General features: G+C 29.7%; 1 protein-coding gene across 1 annotated transcript in view; it reads right to left on the minus strand.

Moving 5' to 3' along the window:
* The window catches only part of LOC111624487 (pecanex-like protein 1), a 161,116-nt gene that overhangs the window by 113,672 nt on the left and 23,485 nt on the right, over window positions 1-23,959 (minus strand). Inside the window, exons 2-4 of the mRNA XM_023367334.1 lie at window positions 14,743-14,942; window positions 14,422-14,615; window positions 2,585-2,731 (exon numbers count right to left, since the gene is read on the minus strand). Coding sequence (XP_023223102.1) covers window positions 2,585-2,731; window positions 14,422-14,615; window positions 14,743-14,942 — 541 coding nt within the window. The remainder of the gene's footprint in view (window positions 1-2,584; window positions 2,732-14,421; window positions 14,616-14,742; window positions 14,943-23,959) is intronic.

Consider the following 23,959-nt stretch of genomic DNA (forward strand, 5'->3'; position numbering starts at 1 on the left):
CGACAGGTATGGGACCAAAGGTGTGTCAGATTACCAAAAGTGTCCGGATTACCGAAAATAATTACATATTTCGCATTGTTTTGCTAGCAGTAACTTACAATATTCTCTACTCCAACTGTTCGAACAGAACTGCTCACATAAAACACACAAAATGTGTGTCATCGAGTAAGAATTGGATGCGGAGATTCACATCATGACATGCTTCTGTGCAAGCAGACACGTAACGGGGACGGGTACCTTGACGGGAGGTGCGTCGGACTACTGAGCATGTCGGATTAAAAAACGTCAGACTATAGAGGGACAACTGTATAGTAAAAAGATTTATTTAATTAAATAATGTCTCACAAAGACATTATTTAATTAATTATTTATAAATTCTTTCTTCCAAAAAAGTAAATACTAAAGGCTTAAATTACAAAGGGGGGAGTTTCAAAGTTTGGATATATACTATCCAATTGGCATCAGCTTAAACGTTGATGTTGACCTCTCCCCCACAGCACTAAAAGTCTAAACTTGTCACCTGGAGACAAGAGTGGACCAATTAGAAAGTGATGAGGGATATTGTCAATCAATCAAAATACAGGATCAAGGAGAGAACCCTATTAAAACCTCATGTCCCAAGGACATAAAAATATCAAAATGAAAAATATCTAAATCAGAAAATAAAGATATTTTGTTTTACCTTTTCACTAAGATTTCCTCTCTTTGCTAATCAGAAACTACACCAGTATAATAAGTCCTATTTATAAACAAGGTCCAAAAAGAAAATATTTAAAAAAAGTAAAGACATTAATGACAGAGGTAAAAAGAATTAAAATTTAAGTTCCCTGTGTTGTGCTTCTTGAGAGGCTGACTGCACATGAACACATCATCTGATCCCACTTTCCTGCCTGATCCAAAACTTCCATGAACGAAGCAAGCCCTAGGGCCATTGACACAACAGCTGCCCATTGCTGAGAGACTTATAGCCAACACTGACAGCAACCTTTGGCTGCTGTCAATGTTGACTATAAGCCAGGTTAATAGAACAAAATCCTTCATAAAGTGACCAATATACAAATTTTATAAACATGTTTATTTTAATTAAATGAGTTCAATTGTAAATAGTAATCATGACTGAGTGTCTGTCATACCCACATATGACCTACTGGACCACTCATCTGTTCTGACCATTGCAGCCCATCAGCTATTCCATAAAATAAAATTGAATAACAGAATTTTATGTATACAATTTTATGAAGAAAATACTATTCTCATTACAAAGTTATGTCATTATAATTTTCCTTTATCATAAAACTAGCAGACCCCGCCACGTGTTGCTGTGGCTCAAAATGTATGTATTATAAATGTATAACACTTCCCCAGGGGGAATATTTTTCGAAAAATCCCTTCTTAGTGTACATTCTTTTGACGTACCCTATTAAAACGCAATCAAAAACGCAAAAAACCGCATCTAAAATAGTATAAATAGCAGCAGAGTTCTTTACGGTAATCCTTAATCCTGTCCATCTCCTCCCAGTGGGGGGAATTTCGACATGTATATTATATAAAAACACGTGCGTATTCGAATGCAGCGTTGTGTCAGAATTTCAAAGGAATTGGTAGGAACAAACGAGCATTACATTTTTATTTATAGATAGATAGAAGATGATATGCTTTAGTTCATTTTCACAGACAAGCAAACTTAGGGCATTGTACTCATAGCACCATCTGTTGGACATAAAAGCCTTAACCTATATCTTAATTATATCTTTTAATTTATATGAACGCTTAACGGAATAATATACAGCCTGTGTCCACCCAGAAGTTCCATTCTAAATATTGGTAAAGAATTTTTGAAATCGGATGAGTAGTTTCGGAGATTACTTGCTAAATACAAACTTACTTACAAACATTACCTCTTTATAATATTAGTATAGATATGGTTATTAAATTGCACAAATAACTGTTAATAAATAATTATTTTCTAATTTCTTAAATACCTATAAAAATTTTTTAGAAATAATTGAATAATTAAAAAATTGAATACGGGTAAATTAATTGAAATAAGTTTATGTTAAGTTATTGTATTACAATATATTTAAATCAACCAGAATATATTTACATGTAATACAATAATTGAATTAATATACAGTAAACTTCAATTATTGTAATCATGGATATTACAGTATTGTTAGATTGGAAATCAAATCTTACTTAAATTTTTATATTTTTACTTTCTGAATAAAAAAAAATTTATTTTTAAATGTAACAACACACAGTGCCATGTAGTATCTGCATATTTAATAATTATTTATTGATACTACATGGCACTGTGCATATAATAATTAAATAATTATTAAATATGCAAGATGTTAAATGAAATAGTAAAAAACACTAAAATTTTAACTAAGGTGTTAACTGGATGTAACAAATAATTAAAACAAATTTTAAAAAATTTGAACTCTTCATTGAATTAACAAATTCCTAAAAATAGTATTTTACATAAAGTACATTAAAGTATTTCTGCAAAAATTACAATGGACTAAAATTAATGAAGAAAAATAAATTAACTGATATAAAATTATTTTATATTATTATTTACCTTCTTGCATTACTTCAGCTACAAGACTGGATGAAATACCTTCTTTAATATTATCATTACCCTGTGACTGTTCATCTAAAGGTTTTTTTAAGGATGCAGCTCCTGAACTACCAGAACTTTCTCGATGATGTACATCAACTTCTAAATCTGCAAGATAAAGTTTATAAAATTTTTTAAAAAATAATAAAAAAGTAGTATATAACATCTTGAATATATCATATACACTATATACTTACTGCAAACATTATAAATTTATGTTTTAAATATTTACAGCTTGTAATAAAGGTTAAATAAACTCAATTCACTAGAAAAATACATTATCCACATATAAATATAAACACCTGATGCATTGCAATAACATACCAACAACTGCCATAAATCATTGGGATAGTTAAAGCCTGATGATTTATGGCAATTGTTGGTGTGTTATTCACATATAATCCATATACATACATACAAGACAGACTTCAACCGTACACAAGGTGTTTAGCCGACAGAAAAGAGGGTAAGGGAAAGGAGAGGGGAAGAAGGAGGGAGAGAAGACAGATAGTAGAGAAAGGTAGGATCCCTCTGAATGGCATACATATGGCTACAGTATCCTCTATGTTTGATGTTGGTGTGCAGTTTTTAGGCTACAAGGCCATAGTCCCCCGAAGGATCTAAAAGAAAACCCAAGTGTAGCAAACACCAATGATTCAGTGCTGCCACGAATAGCTGAGTGTAGGAGTTAGTGCCAAGTGGCTGTTAGTAGGAAGACTTATGACAACTTAATGCTAATGAAACTAAATGTGACTGCAAATCTTAATACTACTTAACAGCTAGACAGAGAGCGCAAAAAACAAACGAACACAATGACAAACTAGACAACACCAACGAATCGACAGACAAAAGACAAACATGCAAGACCCCAAAATTTTATTTTTACTTTATTTTATTTTTATTTTTTATTTCTATTATTTTTTTAAACATTAACTTACTCACTAACTAAACTAACATACCATAACCTAGGATAAACCTAACCTGAAATCAGCTAAGAGTCCCTAATCCAACTTACAACTAGGACTAACTTAAACTAACCGAATTTAGACCAAAAAGAAGATGGAAAATAAGAATTAAATACAAAGCTGAAAACAGCTATATACTGACAATTGAAACAAAGCAAGGGAATTTTGTGGCTCTTGGGAGCACTCTCTCTGAGGGCACGGATGGCAAAGCCATCCATGCCCTCAGAGAGAGTGCTCCCAAGAGCCCCACTAAGGTATATGAATGCGAGTAGATGATGGAACATTGTACTTTGGCTATATAATCCATATAGCCAAATTGTCAAAATATGAAAAATGTTAGGCTCAGATGGAACTGATAGTTGGTAGAATACTGGACTGTTTTTCAAACTAAATTAACAGTTTGAATCCATCACCCAGAAGCTTTCATTTATTATTTTTATTTACTTTGAATTTGCCTTTCCACTTTTGTACACAGTCGCATCCTTTTAATTACATTATCAAGGAAAATAAAAATTAATCAAATAGTCAAAAATTTAAATTATCCATTTTTGAAAATTAAACTAGTTTTCTGCAAGTCTCTAGTGTTTGTCAATACAGTATTCTCCGGCAATATCATATTTCCTCTTTATTTTCTTTTCCCCTCCATTAATAGTAATGTTTTAAGCTAAAGTTGTATATTTTTCATGCATAGATATTGTATAGGACATAAAAACTTTGCTATCAAAATTCAAATATTAATGAAACAACATGACAAATTTCCCATACCTCTAAGGAATTTATAAAAAACCTGCATTTTGGGAAATCTTCAAAACAGACACATTCTCAAATAATACAGCTGGATTTGGGTATATTGGCAATTCTCAAATATCAAGTTTGGCTTTATATATAATTACACACATTCTATTAATCAGTTGATTACATGCTATTTACTCTTTCAAGTTTCATTTTCAAAATATGAGCTATACTAGTTTCAAATTATCAATATTTATATTAAAAAATTTGAATTAATTATATATATATATTTTAAACACTAATTTATATACAAATTTCAAGGCAAGGAAATAACAGCAAGTTTAAATTACCCAACACTTCAAATTAATCAAATTTAACTAATTTCTGAAGTACAGAATAAAAATTTCTATGTATATATATACAAAAAAAATTAACATTTTCATTTGATATTTATATGATAAATCATATATGAATCCTAGATTACAAAGATCACTACATTTAGATCATTAGTACTACAAATGTTTGTTCATTGCAATGACTTCAACACTTTTACAAAGAATTAATTATAGCTTTATTTAATATAGTCATTCCAAAACTTAATTGAAAGCTCTTATTAAAATGGAGTGAAAAATTTTATGAAAATTTAGAATGCTTAAAGAAGGAAAGAATTAGATGATCATGCTTCAAATACAGAGTACAGAGATTCAACAACATAATTTGCTTTATATTCTAGAATATAAAATCAGAAACCAGCACTGTAAATTTAACTGAAGTCAGTAAAAATTGATCAACTCCAACTCCTAATAAATTTAAATTGTACTATAAATAATACATTTACTCTTAGATAATAATTTGATTAACCAAATTTTTCAGGTTATATTTTATATTCAAACAATACAATCTTAAAAAAAAAAATAGAACTAGTAGAGGAAGATGCTCCTGATTTTCTTTTTATAGTTCCTTTCTATTATATCCTATTACTTTATATTTTATACTGTTTTAATAAAAATATAACCTTGATTTTATTTTTAAGTTTTGTCTTAGTTCTTTAAGCTTTAAAGTTATTGAATGGTTGTAATATCTTTAACAAAATAAAGTAAAAAAGCCACAATAGTATAGCTTTAGCCTTAGACTCAAACTTACAGACTTTAGATAGATTATGGTTCTAAAAAGTATGACTCATGTTGATAGTGATAAAATGCCTTATATATTGTGAGCATTCAATCAATATAAAAAGTATATAATTAGTATATTTATTATCTATATTCTATATTGATATATAAATAAAAGAATTGGAGTCAAAAGCACAATAAATTGAGGAGTTGCAGTTAAAGTGTTTGTGTATCAATCCCACAGCCCTGTATAAAAAAAAATACCAATCAATCCACTTGGAAATCTGAAATTCAACCTATAAAAACAGAAATACATTCATCTTTATTATAAACATTTTTAAATATATATTTTTTCATCTTCAGATAACTTTTGCTTTTTTTATTTAAAATTTTTGAATAGCTGTTCATATATTGGCGATGTTTTTAATATCACTTTCATGTATGTCATATTGAGTGTTTATATTTTTTAATGGCAACTTATTCCATAGTCTGAAATTATCAATCTGATCATCTATATATTCATAAAGCTAGATAATTATCTAATGATTAAAATGGATATCTAAGCTTTTATATTTATCTTAATTAAAAATTCAGTTTCTATCACTGATAAAAATATTAAATAAATTGGATAAAATAGAACATAATGGATGATATCCTTGTGAAATATCTTGTGCATATGACTTGGTTAGCTAAGTCAATTAGAAGAAAAACAAACTATTTTCATGAAGATTACTGTGATTTAAGTTATAAATTGTTTTTAAATTCTGAACTTTATTTTTGTTCAAAAAAATATCTGGAAATAAAACCATAAGTTTATGAAGATCTACAAAGAGTAAATATAATTTATATTTCTTCTTAAGAAATTAAGTTTGAATAATCTGTTAATGTTACTGATCATTATTTTTACTTAAGCACCTGGTATCTGTTGATAAATGACAAAATTATTTAATTTGTTTTCTTTTGCAAAAATTATATCATGTTATTCATTATAATATACTTTTCATAAATTTTTAATTAAATCTGTTAGAAAGTTGTAATAATAAAATTTAATTGACAACAAATTATGAGAAAGATTGAGTCTAATGGAAATACAGTTATAAGAACTGTTTTGCATTAAAATTAAAAATAAATATCTAATATGAAAAAATAAATTATTCTTAACTTCTATAAAGTATTTTCAAATTTTTCTTCCAATTATAATTAATATTTAGCTCCATTTTAAAACAATTTTTTAAAGAATGAATAAAGATTTGCATCTATAATCATCTTGTAACTNACTTTTCGAAATGTTAACAAAAAGTAACCAACCTAATTAGATAATTCACATTCTTTTTACAATGCATCAGTTGTCCGTAAAAACTATGAAAAGTTTTATTTAATAACAAACACAGAGCCAATTACCGATGTGAAGAAAACAAAAAACTATCTCTGGACAAACATTTTCTAACTCTTCCTAATGCCTATTGTTGATGCCTGACAGGCTTGACTTGAAACAATGGTATAGTTGTTGATCAAATCTTTGTTATGTGCAGGACAATGCATGTGTGGCTTTAAATTTTTATACTTATAGTTCAAATAGTGGTCCGAATTTATGTTGCTTTTAAAAAAGCTTTTATGTTCCGAACAACATTCCATCGGGTAACTGTTGTAGCATGGAAAAACTTAGAAAGAGTTAGTAAATGTTTGTCCAGAGATAGTTTTTTGTTTTCTTCACATCGGTAATTGGTTCTGTGTTTGTTATAACATTTTTCCTGGTGTGGTGTGTTGTAATTTTAAAATTTTATTCTGTATTATTATTATTTATTGATTACTATATTATTATTCATGCTATAGTAAATAATAATAATTATTATTATTATTATTTACTATAGCATGAAATTATATGCAGCTTTTGCAAGTATTCAAGTAAAATATTTTAACAGTAAATTTTAATTGTAAAGACTTCTTTTAAACTCCTATTTTTTCTTGGTAAATAAAAGTGTGTATTTTAATTTAAATCTCTTTTATCCACAATATATAAAAAAAAAAAAAATTGAAGCTGATTGAAGAAGTGCCAAAGGTAGAGGATGGCTTAAATTAAATACTAAATACTTTTTATCTATATGTTTTATGCTGAAATGGGAGTGCATCTTATATGCTGTAAAATACAATAGTATTTATTATTATGACAAAAGCATTCACACTATAAAATAACAGAAGATGGACATTGCATGGAAATTTGAATTCAGACAAAATATAAAGTTTAAAAAATTGATTTTGTGAATAGTTTATGTAAAAATACATATAGAAATTAAGAACAAGAATTTATGATAAAATTTTCCAATCTTTTCTATTAATATTAAAAATAAACAAATATAAAATTTTTAAATTGTTTGATGTAAATATAAATACAAATATAAAATATACTTCAATGAAACAAAACAAAAATATCAACTTTTACAAAAGACAAACAAATTTAATGAAAAATACATTATTCACATTAATTCCAAATCTGGTAATGAGGAAGTCAAAAAATTACAATGATAGCAGAAATGAATCATGAATATTTAGTAACATATGTTTACTATTCATAACAAATATTTTTGATATTAATATCAAAATATAACTTATTTGTCGTGAATAATTCAAGAATTGAATTATAAATTGCAGTTAGATTACTCAAAAAGTAGATTGATGTGTTTATCAAACTTATTTTATATAAATCAATTCTTTTAAACATAACTTTTATTTAAATAAAAACCACATTGCAAAAAGATATACAGTCAATTCTGTTTAATTGGACCACCAGTTAATTGGGGCAGCTGTTTTATTGGACTAAATCCCAAAAAATGGAAACCAAACTAATAAATTAATACATAATTGAATCACTTAATTGGGGCAGTAGGAGAAAAGGAATTTAGCAAATTTAATATATTTTAGAGATCGTCCAAAAATATTAGACACTACATACACTAATGTCATGTAGGCCTAATACTTGGCAGAGACAAAGCGATTTTGTCTTTCACTTGGGCAGTTCAATTTTTCTGGAGAGGGTCACCTTAGCAAGACATATGACACAGGTAACCCATCTGAGATGGACATGAATGTGAGCTACTGACCCTGCTCTGGATTGGACTGGAAGGTCCTTTAAAAGCAAAGGGGCAAAGATTCCTGAACAGTTTTTCAAGGCCTCTCGAATGAGTTGGAAGACAGCTAAAGTTTTCTTGGAAGGTATTGTGCACATAATTACATTTAGATTCAAACAACAGCCATCATATCGTTGAGACCAGCATCCTGAGCTGGCGGATTCTATGGACGCTCGTGCCAAAGTGGCCCATCTCCAAGTAAAGGAAACTGTGCTCATAGGAAGACCATAAGGTAACTTTTGGACAAACCCTTTCCTTTCTCCCTTTTTAGGTAGAACATGTTCTAACTAAAAAGGGAGAAAGGAAAAATCGAAGGGGTAAAAGGAAAAATCGTTCAATCAGGAATGAATTAATCGGTCAACCCTTGTGTATGTCACTACTAATACTGTATTTGGCAACACTAGCGTAATGTGAATCAGTTATCTATTGTCGTGAGCCTGGCAAATTTATAGTACAAATATTTTCTGTATTTTGGTTTAATAAAGCATTAAAATAATTACGTAATTATTCTTTTTCTTTTACTTTCTGTTTTCGTTCGGCTGATCGGTGGTCGACCGTGTTTAACAGGAGAACGTTGCATATTTATTAGTTATTATTAGTCCTTGTAACTAGTAATTTCTTATTAGTTTAAAACACTTATTAATTAAACAAACTGGAGAAAATTGCACAAGTTCCTTGCCACTTTTCGAAATGTTAACAAAAAGTAACCAACCTAATTACGTAATTATTATTTTTACCTACTTATTTATTAACCTACGTATTACATATTTTATTTTAGAATTTATTATTAGTTCGTTTAATTTAATTAATTGGAACATTTTGGCTTAATTAAATATTAAGCCAAAATGGATTAGTCCCAAAGTGTCCCAATTAAGCAGAATCGACTGTACATGAAAACAAAAAAGTAAAAACTTTAATTGACAATTATATTTTTCTTTTCTTATAGCTATTTGTATTTCATTAAAATGTAAATAGCTCTTAGTAACAAAAATAAAGAATTCTAAATAATTATTTCATCTCATCTCATTCTCAGAAATTATTTAACTAACACCCCAACGATTCTGACAATAAAGTCAAACAGGATTTAAATATTTAACAAAGAAAAGCACTGCTAAACTTAAAGTTATCAATTTATTAATAATTGAAACATTTTAGATAATCGTTAGTACTGAATACCAATCTAAACAAATAGAACAAATCTTTACAAATTAAATTTTATGATAATTTAAATTATACATTAGGCTTACAACACTAAAATTTTTATTAACAAAGAAAACTTTTGATTCTCTTATTAACTGATATAAAAGTTAATGCAACTTAAAGGAATTCCTTATTTTGTTTTAGTAACACTATGTATACTCCCTCTTTGTTCTTTTCTGATAAATCATCTTTATCTGGACATAAATAATTTAATATTGATGAAAGCCTTTTACTGCTGGCCCAAACTGGTTTATCTTTAATTCAGAATTTTAAAACAATATGCTTAAAATTAAAATCAATATGCTATATTTCCATCTGTTGTAATATATTGCTTTTCTACAAGTTTGAATTTCTCAACTAGTTTTTATCTTGTATATTCTCTATACTGCATCCTAATTTTACCAGATATAACTTTCTGACTTAAAAAAAAAAAAAATAATTTTTTTTTTTTTTTTGGAAAATCATGTTTTATAGAAATATTAGAGATTCCACTTAGCTCAATGTTTCTATCAATAAATATTGATGAATGTATGAAGAATCTTTAATAAAAAGATGCAAATATGTTTTAGTATTAGTATCAAAAGATATTTGTTATGAATAGTAAACAGATTTCAATATATACTCAGATTCTTTAAATACTATGACACATACACCTTATGTCTCTGATAACCAATATTTATTGTTTTACATACATTTTGTATGTAAAACAATAAATACATAAAATACATAAAACAATAAATACATCTGTAGGGAAAAGGACTTGACTGTGATGAACCATGTGTTCATCACAGTCAAGTCCTTTTCCCTACAGAAATCAATCAATCTTTCACCTCTATCATTACGTTCTCCAAGTCCCCAGGGGCCAATAACAATTCCTTCTCTTCCTCTTCCATAACTTATTTGTCGTGAATAATTCAAGAATTGAATTATAAATTGCAGTTAGATTACTCAAAAAGTAGATTGATGTGTTTATCAAACTTATTTTATATAAATCAATTCTTTTAAACATAACTTTTATTTAAATAAAAACCACATTGCAAAAAGATATACAGTCAATTCTGTTTAATTGGACCACCAGTTAATTGGGGCAGCTGTTTTATTGGACTAAATCCCAAAAAATGGAAACCAAACTAATAAATTAATACATAATTGAATCACTTAATTGGGGCAGTAGGAGAAAAGGAATTTAGCAAATTTAATATATTTTAGAGATCGTCCAAAAATATTAGACACTACATACACTAATGTCATGTAGGCCTAATACTTGGCAGAGACAAAGCGATTTTGTCTTTCACTTGGGCAGTTCAATTTTTCTGGAGAGGGTCACCTTAGCAAGACATATGACACAGGTAACCCATCTGAGATGGACATGAATGTGAGCTACTGACCCTGCTCTGGATTGGACTGGAAGGTCCTTTAAAAGCAAAGGGGCAAAGATTCCTGAACAGTTTTTCAAGGCCTCTCGAATGAGTTGGAAGACAGCTAAAGTTTTCTTGGAAGGTATTGTGCACATAATTACATTTAGATTCAAACAACAGCCATCATATCGTTGAGACCAGCATCCTGAGCTGGCGGATTCTATGGACGCTCGTGCCAAAGTGGCCCATCTCCAAGTAAAGGAAACTGTGCTCATAGGAAGACCATAAGGTAACTTTTGGACAAACCCTTTCCTTTCTCCCTTTTTAGGTAGAACATGTTCTAACTAAAAAGGGAGAAAGGAAAAATCGAAGGGGTAAAAGGAAAAATCGTTCAATCAGGAATGAATTAATCGGTCAACCCTTNTGCACACTCGGTAAGTAATCCTACAATTTTTTGTTTATAGCGTAGTTTATACAGATTATTTCCAAAAAAAATATACGTATTTTGGAAATGTTGAGTCAGATTAGTCTAGAATCGATTAATTTTATGGAAGAAAACCTTTCAAGCCGTAGTCCGTAAACTTCACATGTGTCGGGCTGTGATTGGAACGACTCGTAAGAAATCGGATTCCTAAAAAATGGAATGTATCTATGATCTTATAGAGGGGTTGACTGTATATTTTACTGAATTATTTTTGATAATAAATTTCCATGCCAATGGTAATCCTGTGGCATCTTGTGGTTTAAACACTTGCCAGTAAGGCTGGATCTATATATTTCAAACTTTTCTACAGTCATTGCTTAAGACAGTGAGCGCACAAATCTAACAATCTTAACCTCATTCCATTCAACAACCAAACCCTCTGTTTGTGCTACTCTGAATAGTGCTGTAGTATACTACCCTTCATTTACATCATATATATGATCTTTAAGCCTTTTGCTGAAATTCCTGGTGATGACACCTATATAGTCTTTGTTCAGGCCTAATTGATCATTTTTATATGGTATCTTGTAAACCCCAGATTGTTCTTTCTTTTTGATCATATCTTTGGCATTTCTAAACAAATTATAAACCATGGAAGCCCTTTTGTATAGTAATCTTGTATTCTTGTAGTCTGCAATTTCCTTCATGATACTGGACATTCCTCTGTTGTAAGTAAACTTAGTAACTTCTTTGTTCATATTCTGCTTTGTCTTTTTTTTGTTAGGAGTTGAGTATGAGCTTATTAACTCCTCAGTAATTTTTGCTCTAAATCCCAAGGTTCTAGCAATGGTTCTGATCCTATTCAATTCTTGCAACCTGTCATACAAGTTGGAGCAATAATGGAATGCTCTTCTAATAAGAGCTCTAAATGCCAAAAGCTTATACGTGTGTGGATCATTGGAGGAGGAAGGAATGTGTAATGGGTCATGGGTGGGCTTGATATATACCTTTGTGCTTAAGGAACCATTTTTGAAATGCCAATGTCCAAACAATGCATTTTTTGGACATTGTATGGAATATGTATAGTCCCAAAATTTAAAAATACAGTGGAACCTCAGTATACGTCTGCTTTAGAATACATCCAATTCGGAATACGTCCTGTTTAGACAAAACAAATTTTGCTCGGTATACGATTTTTGTTCGGTATACGACTTAATTCAATTATACGCGCCATCTATGAACAAGTAGCACTATCGGTGTATTATACCAGACTAGACGTTCGCGATGCCACAATTTATAACTTTGTTAAATTTCTTCTGATTTTAATTTGTAAGTAAAATGTTATTATTTTTATTAATCATGAATTGCAAAAAGGCAACAGAAAAAAATGACTAAAATCACAATGGAACTGAAAAAAAAGAGATTGTTGAGAAATATGAAGGTGGCACGCGTGTTCGAGATTTAACTGTTGCATACCGTATTCCGAGAACGACGATATCGACAATCGTGAAAAATAAAGACATTATTAAATTTGCTAACGTTGCAAAAGAGGTTAAATCAATTTCTAAACATAGATCGAAGACATTAAATCGTGTCGAGAAATTGCTTTTGCTTTGGATAACTGAAAAACAGTGTGCTGGTGACAGAGTATCAAAAGCAATTATTTGCGAAAAAGTTAAAAAGATACACGCTGATCTCATGAAAAATCAAGCAGGAACTAGCCAGGAAAGCGAGGTGTTTAAAGCCAGCCACTTTTTTTAATTGAGAACGGATTAATTATTTTTACATTACTTCTTATGGGAAAGGTTGGTTTGGTATACGTCCTATTCAGTATAAGTCCAAACACCAGGAACGGATTAAGGTCGTATACCGAGGTTTCACTGTATATGCAACTGAGTTTTAAGGCATATAAAAAATATGAAAAAATTAGAAAAAGAAGGAATTGTATGTAGAATTTGTTGTGTTTGTACAAAAGATAAAAAATATTATTTAGGTGAAACTGGATGAAAATTAAAATTACATATTAAGGAACATAAAGTTTCTATTAGGTTAAAACAAAGATTCCCCACAGTTCATACAAATGCAAAATAAAAAATGTTATACAGATAAAAAAGATTGTATAAAGGAAAGATTATTATTAAAAGGTGACTAAAAGAGCATTGTATTAAATATGTTATTAAAACCTACAAATTTAGTTAATTTAAATACAGGATGTAAATTAGATAAGTGCTAGAATAACATCCTAGATACATCATCAATATAGTAGAATGAATAAACTCTATTGTGTGTCAACTCACATGATGTAAAAAAAATGTAAGCCACAAATTTTAAAATGTTAAAACCTAATATATACCACTATTATGTGAATATAGTTGGTATTTTTACTGTAGTTATAAATTATAATTTTTATTATATTAAAAAGATATTTATTCATATTTTAGAACAAATAAAAAGGACTTGGATCTAGTATCTGGTTGAAATGCATATTTAAAAATTCTATATTTAAACTTGTTCACAAGTTTAAATATAGAATTTTTTAAAATAAATGTGGCTCTTTGATAATAGTGCCTTCATTTCATTATTTCAACAGTCTTGGTTAGAAAGTGGTTGTAGAATTTAATTGTGTAACATACTAGTCATATTGAGCATTATAATCCTGTTTAGTTACTTGAGGTATTTAATGTATTTGTTCTCTCTTCTACTTTTCTAAAGAAAATTGTATGAACTTGAAAATACTACAATAATGATTCTTTTTATCTTAATTACTATATTAATAATTACAAATGTTGGATTTTTGACTGTAGTAATACATATTTAAGAGAGTAGTAGTCATTTATATTTCATTTCAAAAGTAAATAAAGATAAAATAGATTCCAACATACCTATTGTACTTCCACATGGTTTTACTTCTAGTTCAGAATTAATTAATCTATTTAGGAACTCCATAGAATCAACATGAGATATACTATGTTTACTTGGACCCTCAGAAAATGAATTACGTGAACTACACTGGACAGGGGGTGTTTCTCCTTCTCTTCTTGAATTCAATTCAGTCATTTCAATATGTTCTGTTTCACTATAATATACAAGATACAGTTCAAATTCAATTATTAAATAACTTCAATATTCAATAGGAATATACCTAAAATATCATAAGTTTAAGATTATTTTAACAAAATATTAAAAAAAACTAAAATACATACTTTCTTTGAGATCTATTTTGTGTTGTTCTGGAATCTCCATCAGTAGCATCAGATTTCATAGACTCGTCACTTGATTCTTCAACACAATCTCCACTGTCAAACATTCGATGAAGGCAGACATTAATGATTTTCAGTACAGAAAACAACATTCCTACTGACGTACAATAAGAAGCCCAAACTATGACAGAAGAACTAAAGCACTAGAAAAAATATTAAAATAAGAATTATTTCTTTTCTAAAATAGATATTTAATATGTTTTAAAAGATAATGCAGATAAGTCTAATTTGAAGAAGTTACTTTAAAAATTTTGATTTCATTAATATTTTCAGAAAAAAATGTGTGGTTTTAATTTATACTTTATTTATGGAAATATTAAAGAAATTTATTAAAGCTGATTTCTACAAATAAAAATAGCCCCATAGATTAAGCAAAGGAAATATTTAAAAGTATAGCAAATCTATTTATACAAACATCTTAAAACTCAATATATACTAATAAGCCAAACAACTACCAGATTACACTGAACTACTTTTCCATGATTATCCAGGAGGTTAAGTAGCATAACTGGCAATGCATCTAAGTCCTGCTCCAGGCTGATTCTTTTCTTCCAGAATATACTAAATTATTTAATTTAATTATAGTTATTAAATTTAATAAGAGATTACACCAAATGCCTTCCTCTAGTAACAAATTATTTAAAAATTCATTAAAAATAATTGCAGAAAAAGTAGCCCAATGTAATCTGGTAGTAGTTTGGCTTCATACATCAGATCTTTGACTTAATGGAAAAAAAAATTTCTGTCCCAAAGGAAAAATTTAGAAAATTTTTTTAATTTGCAAATATATGTTAAATGGTTGGGTACTTAAATATTATAACAACATTTTAATACATCTTGTACATTGTTAGTTCATTATTAATATATGCTTTTAAAACATATTTGATTTTATAAACTTTTGGTAATAGCAGACAATCCCTCTTTCCAATTAGTCCATTAAATCCTACTATATTTCAATTACTCACTTTTCATCAGGAGAAAACTACTTTATAAGTTTCTTCTAATGTGTGAATATATTTTAAAAAATTCAATTTTCTCAGAAAACTGACAATGATGTACAGTACATCATATTTATTTTCTATTATTTTCAAATGACATTTTGTAAGTATTGTCACAGACCACAAAATCAGATATTTCCCAGATGATTAAAAAAAACCAGCATGCTGGCTTAAACAAGGTTATACATCCCTCTCCAGAAGGTGCATGGGAAAAAAGAATGAGTTACATTGTGTGGTATCTCATAAATCACTGCTTCTCAAACTTTCTGCTCATGCAACCCAATATATTTGTTTGTAATGGTTCTGCAACCCAAATACGTATAATATAAAATTTAAAAAAACCTGGTAAATTGGAGCTACTGTATATTATATTATGCATTATTTATAATAACTCCTGAAATGTAACATTGAGAACATTTCTATTAAGAGCAGTTCAGGCTAATTTTGATTTGTAACAAATAATTAATTTCAATTTCAGTTTTACTTTCCCAGCTGTTATGTATACATAAGAAAAATATTAGAATCATATAAAATTTGCAGAAATCTGAGTTTTCTGCAAATCTCCACATTTTGAGACATCCTGAACAACAAAAAAAGAAAAAGAAAAAATTTCATGGGTGTGTGTGTGTGTTGGTATATATTTCATTTAATAGCTCAGGATGGGGTGAAGATTAAGAAACAAAATTGGCACAGCAGCTTATGTATAAAGGGCATTGATGCTATTAAATTTTGGTGGCAAAAGGTTGAGGGGGAGAGATAGAGGGAGGTAATGTGTCATATCTCCAGTAGGGTGGAACGTAATAAAGATGTTATACTTTATTAACATTTATAACTTTTTATGAAACTGATCACTATCCTCAAAATTAAGCTTTTTACCATTTGAAAATAATTAAAAATATAAAAGTTATTTTCTAAATAAAATCTCATAACCATCAAGAAAGTTAGACAACTTGTTGCTGGATTTTTTTATTTTTGAAATTTAACCATTAAAAAATGTAAAACTGACAACTGTAAGTAAAACAGATTGTTTCAAAATTATTCATGAGTCTATTTTACTTTGAAAAATATTAAAAGTTTCTTTTTATAAACTTAATGAGCCTTTTTTTAAAAATGTACTGTACTTTTCAGATTGTAAGATTTTATAAATTTCAGTTTATATATATACAAAAACAAATAATATTTATTGATCCACACGTGCAAAAATTCATCTGTTATTTATTTTTTATAATTCATTGTTATGTATGACAATAAACCTAAAGGTTTGAATAAAAATAATTATTTTCAAAACCATTGCAACTTAAATGGCTTTATGACTACAACTTTACATAAAATATCTATTTTCATGTTATTCAAAAGAGAAATCAATTTCATATAAACATATTCTACAATCTTAATTTTGTTACTAAATGACAACAATAATTAGAAAGAGTAAGAAACAAATTGTTAAAAATTTTCAGTGCATAACAGATGCATCTATTCCTAGTTCTTGCAAAATATTTCAGTAATACAAATATTTCTGCAGAAGGTAGTATCATTTCATGATCCATTGCATCCCAATATTGGGTTGAACCCATAGTTTGAGAAATGCTGTTATAGATACCAGTTTTTATTCTAAAAATTGCAAAACTGTCAGCATTACATCAAAAGCTACAGTTATATGTTTAATTTATTCATTTTGTCTTCTTTCTAACAGTGTAAAATACTTGTGGAATATCAAAAGTGCAAGAAACCCCCAGGGTTGCTGGCATGCTGGTCAATCCACAAAAATATGCATTCAACGGGCAGTTCACATCAGCACCTATTTTAACAGTCTGACAGCCATTCTTTCGGACAGTAAATCAGTCTTCCAGGCAGTTGTCAATGTCAATTTTTCCTCCCCAGTGGTCATCATTGATCTAGCTGCAACAATCAGTTCACATCCCACCCCCCTCAAAATCGTGTGGACCCTGGGACATGTTGGTATCCATATTAATGAAGCGGCCAACCAGATAGCGAGCAATGACATTCTCACCAGTTCCTGGTGGAGGCCTCTTATGGCATGTGACCTCATCCATAATTTGCGAGAATTGATTACTCGCTCTTACACTGACACCTGGTCCACTATTCTCTAGAGAAAAGGTCACGACCATCTCCAACCTTTCTCATCCTGGATCTATCAACACGCATTGTCATGTCACACTGCAACTCTATTCGTCCGTCTTCACACTGATAAGGCCCCATCGAATGGGTTCCTTTACTCAAAACGCCTGCGCGTCTCGCCTGATTGTTCCCACTGTGGCTCACCAGAAACATCTTTTCATTATTGGCTAGTTTGCCTGCAGTATGCAGGGGCCCGCCAAGAGTTGGATCATTCCTTGACCTTGGATCTCACTATCATCAGAATTTTAACACCTATACATATAGAAATCTTGGAACAATTTGTGTACTGCACTAACTGCTTTGTCTAATAACTACGTGGTGTGCTTTGGAGAAAAAGCTAAAAGGCTATAGTCTCCATATGAAACAATAAAGAAAGAATCCACAAAAATATGGCACGACTTCTTGATGTTTGAATTATGGTAGGATTTTGTATCATTTTAAATAGATATGGATTAAGATATATATGTAATTTTCTTTCAATAATCTGAACAGAATATTTATTTTTCATTTGAATCTTGGCATCATTATCAATAGATGTTTCAGTTATTGTTGTCAACACCATAATATAATAATAATAATTAGTAAGTACTCAGAACTTGCTCACAAAATAAAGTGTCATACCACATACACTACATAAAAATTTAGAAATATTGGCACTTCATAATAATACATACATCATATTATAGAAAATTGACATACAAAACACTTCTCTCATATTCAAAAAATTCTTAAACACAGATATATACATGAACAGCATGTAAACAAAACACTTTTTTGTAGTTATGTGATGGAGAACCCAACTTTGTTTTGTTCTTAATTACTTATTTTTGTTTAGTTATGTTTATTTGGGGATTCTGTTTAGTTAAGGCAATTACTTTACATTACTGATGGGAAACTGGAAAAAATGAAAATTAATTAAGTTTACTGATGTGATAGATGCCATAAGATACATGACGTCAACTTCCAGAAGAAAGAAAAATAAAATAATAAAAAACAGACAAATCAAAAGAAACCATTTTATTCAATGATAAAATATTAAGTACATAATTGTCAGAACTAGAGTCACTTCCAGCAGGGAATGGATAAAACATATATCCAAGTATATATGTAAACAAAGTAGATGATGGCTGAGAACTGAACAGTATAAAAAGATGGTCATAATGTGGCAATGTTGAGGAGTGGCTTCTAGTGCTGTCAGGTGGTCTAAACTGTAAAATGATCAGAGTATTGTTTTGGCATATTTCTCTGTTTATAATTATTAGTTGTTTTATATTTTGTATTTTTGAATAACCATTGAATTTATTATTACAGTGAAAACTACTTAGGCGACCACCTGCATTCGATGGGCGCCTGTCAAAACAGGCAAAAATTTCTGGCACCAAATAGTTTATCCAGAGAGTCTTTGTATAAGTTACCTGTATTAACGACCACCTGTGTAACATGACCGCAGGCATCGATTTTTGGTCCAAAACATACAACTGTAATAAGCGACCACTTCCGCGAATATATCTGGTCTAAACTGTCGTTCGAACCCACCTTGGGCACTTCGCCCACCATTGAAATTAGGTGCAGATGTTAATGAATTAGTCTAGCAACAAAGAAAATTCATTTCAGTTTGTTCGAAAGTTCCGAAAAACGAAAAAAATGCAAAGTGCTGTCGTTAAAAGATCATGTTAATAAAGTTATCACAACAGCAATTAGCGGCAAAGTTTAACTGTGGGAAAACGAAATTTATTTTACCGTAGACCTACATTACTTTCCTTGGAGATATAAAATACTATATACAATACAATTAATCGGCTGATCTCATTGTTTGATAAAATTTATTTTTATTTATTCATTTTGAAGCTCATACAGTACATGTGCAATAAATAGTTTCTGTATCAACCTACTTTATTTCCATAATATTTTTAGAAAAATAATATCCAAGTAATTTTCGCTTGCAAAATATTCAAAAAACAATAAACGCATTAATGCAAAAATCAGTTTTACAGGCAACCTTCCTTTTTCGTAATCACATTATGAGAAAAAATAATAAAATCGTTTAATTAGACTATTAATTAATAATTTTTCTTATTGTACTTAAAAAAATATTAAATATTAAAAATATACAGTATTTTTAATATTAAGTTAAAATAAGATTAAACTAATGAAAACCACAACCAAAGTGGTGGAGAGATACCACACGCTTATATATCAATAACGTAATACATGTAACTGAGAAGCAAACGAAAAAAACTGAGTCAAATTAATTAGGTCGGAAAAAAAGTGTGCATTATAATTGAGAAAATGCGACTATTGTATTAATCTTTAAAATATTGGTAATAAATCTGTCTTATAATATCACAACGACTCCTGTAAATCAGTTTATTCTATAAGAATAAAATACAATACCAATATAGCTCTATCGTTGAAAAAATTTGCTTATTTTTGCTCACCTCGAGTTTTGCTTTTTAGTAGAAATGGCTAAAAAGTGCACAAAATACATACAGAAATATGTTATTACAGCACCACCTGTATTGGACGACCACCTGTCTAAAAGAATACTTTTTGAAGGAACCGTGGGTGGTTGCCATAGACAGGTTTTACTGTATTAACACATTTGTTAATAGTCCAGTGTTTGTTTTGATAACTTATTTGTTTATACTTTTTCTCATGTTACAATATTAATAATTGCCCAATATTAATTATTGTTATATTAAATAATCCATTGAGCATCTTCACTTGTTTTTCACACATACATATTGTTCTATGTACTTGTATGTACAGTACATAGACATTACTTTCTCTTTTGGCTTGCCCCGAGAGGTCAGATTTGCTCCTTTCATACCTTGAAGTTTGTTCAAGGGTTAGTTTTGTGCTAAGATCAACTTTACAGTTATGCCTTGAATTTGGTCTAGCATAACACTATGCATCAGTATATATGCTGTACAGGATACACTCCACTAACACCACAATAATAATAATAATAATAAACAAATACATAAAACATGCAACAAAACATACACTCTAATCAAATTATCCAATTAAACTATGCTGTAAAACTCAATAGCAAACCTGTCACTTTTCATTTTAGTTCTGAAATAATATACTTTCATCTCAGAATAGAATAATATTGAATAATTAAAAATTCACTATAAATTGTTAAAAATTTCTCATATTTAATAAATTATAAAAAAATGTTTTAGATCCTGTGCTAAAAAATTCTCAAAATATAACTTAAAAAATTATTTATGCTTCTAACACAATAGAGTGCTATAAATTAAGACACTTGGCGGGTTTTCTCAACTTTATTTAGTCAACTAAATAAAGATGAGAAAATCCGCCAAGTGTCTTAATTTATAGCACTATATTGTGTCAGAAGCATAAACAAATAGCAAAGCACGGTTTCATATCATCACAATTTATACAATCTTAACAGATTCACTCATTTTAAAATGCAATCAGTTTTAATAAAACCTAGATACAAGAGTAATGTATCTATAGATCTCAACAATAAAATTTTGTTATTTTTTAGAAAAAAAATCTTCAGAAATATCAAAAATTGGAGTTTTTCAAAATTACTGAATGATATTTGAGAATCCACTAATAAAATCAAATATTCAAAGTCATCAAAGTGTATTTTTATAGAAATTAATTCAAACAATAAACTAAATTCTTGCATATGTTACCGCTAAAGCTCGAAAATCGTTAATGTGTACATTACTTAGGTAATTTGAGAAATACAGTAGACCCCCCTATAACGCTTAGATACGTTCCACGCTAAGCGAATGTTACGTTATATGAATGATTAAATACATGAGCCAATCGCAGCCCGATAGGCACTTGGTAAAGTGGAAATAAGATCTTTGCTGAAACAACAGCAACGTTTCTGTACGCTTAAATTAACATAATGTTCTTTATTTAATTTTCGATATCTAAAGAATCAAGTTAATACAATCAAACAATCAACAAATTAGTTGATAGAATCAATCATCAACAAATTAAAAAACATACAAAAAATCAAACGATTTAAAATATTAATACAATTAGGGAAATTATTATACAGATAACCACCTATGGAATTTGGGACTTTGAGTATCTATCTGAACTGAGGGGACCGAGATGACTTCAATGATACTCTACTTTTGGACTGGAGACGAAAAATAATAAAGTTATCATACTTTTTCTGGTGATCGCATGATATAATTGTGCAGTTAATGTTACCTATGGTGAGTAAAATGGCGGCTCGTCTCTGATTCCAGCAAACAGAAGAAAGGAAACAGTGGGAATGCACGTTCAAACCTAACCTAACCTATTCTAATAAATTACCATAATTATTACCAACCAAATTATTAGAATAGGTTAGGTGAGGTTAGGTTTGAACGTGCGTCCCCAATGTTTCCTTTCTTCTCTTTGCTGGAATCAGAGACGAGCCGCCATTTTACTCACCANCTGATACTGGCCAATGTCAAATGCCTCTTTTGTTGCATCATTAGTATACCTCAAAAGATGCAACAGGGTTGTAAATTTTAAACGTTTCTCACCATAGCTGTAAAAATCTAAATATGTTAAACTTAATAGATTGTTTGTCATTTGTTTTCTAACTAATTCGTGTCCATGGAAATTTACAAAATTTACAACTTTTCAGTCACTCTCATTGAATTGGAAAAATTTCCGTTTTTATTACATCTATTATTATGAAGAAATCAGTCCCCATTGTACTTGGCTAGAGATTGGTTCAGTTAAGCTTTTGTTAAGTAAAATTCTGGCTCTTTTAGCAGGGCTCATTTATGTCCCTATTTCCCTAATCGCTTAATTATTTAATTACTTTTTAAGTACAAATAAGTTGAAACCAGTTACTTTGTACTTGAATATTTGTAATCTTGGGAAAGAAGTAGAAAGACAAATTTTTATGACAACAGATACATAAATTGTAAATTTAAGGAAAATAAATTCTAGAGCTTTTTCTGTATGTTGTGCATCTCTCAAATTCATTAAATTTAGTTGTAAATGATGCTGCCAAAGTAACAGTTAATTTTTAACATTGTACAAGAATTGTACACACTTTTTCCTGCATCTCCTTATGTGAGGACCCGAACAGGAATCGATTGAGAGGCTGAATGAGGGGTGTCGATCGAAAATAAAGAGCTCCTTTTCAGACACTAAGGAAACGGATTAGGTGTCTCGATTGAACAATGCAATTGTTTTTTTTTGGTAAATTAGTTAAACAATGGAAACGGATAAATTCGAGGAAAATGCGACGAGAGAGAGGAATCATATTCAGTTGCAACGTTGACCTCTCCCATGCCCTTCATTAGGTTTCAAATTGTCACCAGGTGACAATGAGAGACCAATGGAGAGGCGACTACAGTTAAGAAATCTATAAAACCGTGCAACTCAAGGGACAAAGGCTCTTGGTGCTTGGATGCATAGTGATTCTTCTCCTGGACGTGCATGTTCCAAATCTTTGGAAAATAAAAGAACATTTTAGAACATCATGGAAGTATCGTTCTCTGGGTGTCTCCTAGCGATCTACAGATTCGTCAGTTTGTCCAACGAGAAGCCACTGAAAGCCGTGATCAACGCCCCGGGGCCTACGGAGTATTTCACCGGCAGCATCCATCCACAAGTAACGAAAACCGAATTTTTCAAACTTTATTTTGGATTTTTTCTGCGCGCTTTGTGGTGCTACTTCATCCATCAAGGAATTTGTAAGGAAAACTTCTACGTTTAATAAACAGTTTTATATGGTAAACCTGTCTCAGAAAGTCATTCTGCGCCCACACGATAGAACAGACCNTATTGTGTTAGAAGCATAAACAAATTGTAAAGCACGGTTTCATATCATCAAAATTAAAAAATTATATTTTCACAACAGGATAAATTTTAATTTAAAGATAAAACTAACTTTATCCAGTAAAAAATATTTAATTACATAGGTGTTTCTGACCTGTTCAACAAGTTATCTTAAAGTTACAAACTGAGTGTGGAATATAAATTATAAATTCAAAAAAGCTCCAACTTTTCAAAATAAAATAAGT

The sequence above is a fragment of the Centruroides sculpturatus genome, unplaced genomic scaffold (genome assembly GCF_000671375.1).
Source record: "Centruroides sculpturatus isolate CEXI.00-Female unplaced genomic scaffold, Cexi_2.0 scaffold336, whole genome shotgun sequence".
Taxonomy (NCBI): Eukaryota; Metazoa; Arthropoda; class Arachnida; order Scorpiones; family Buthidae; genus Centruroides; species Centruroides sculpturatus.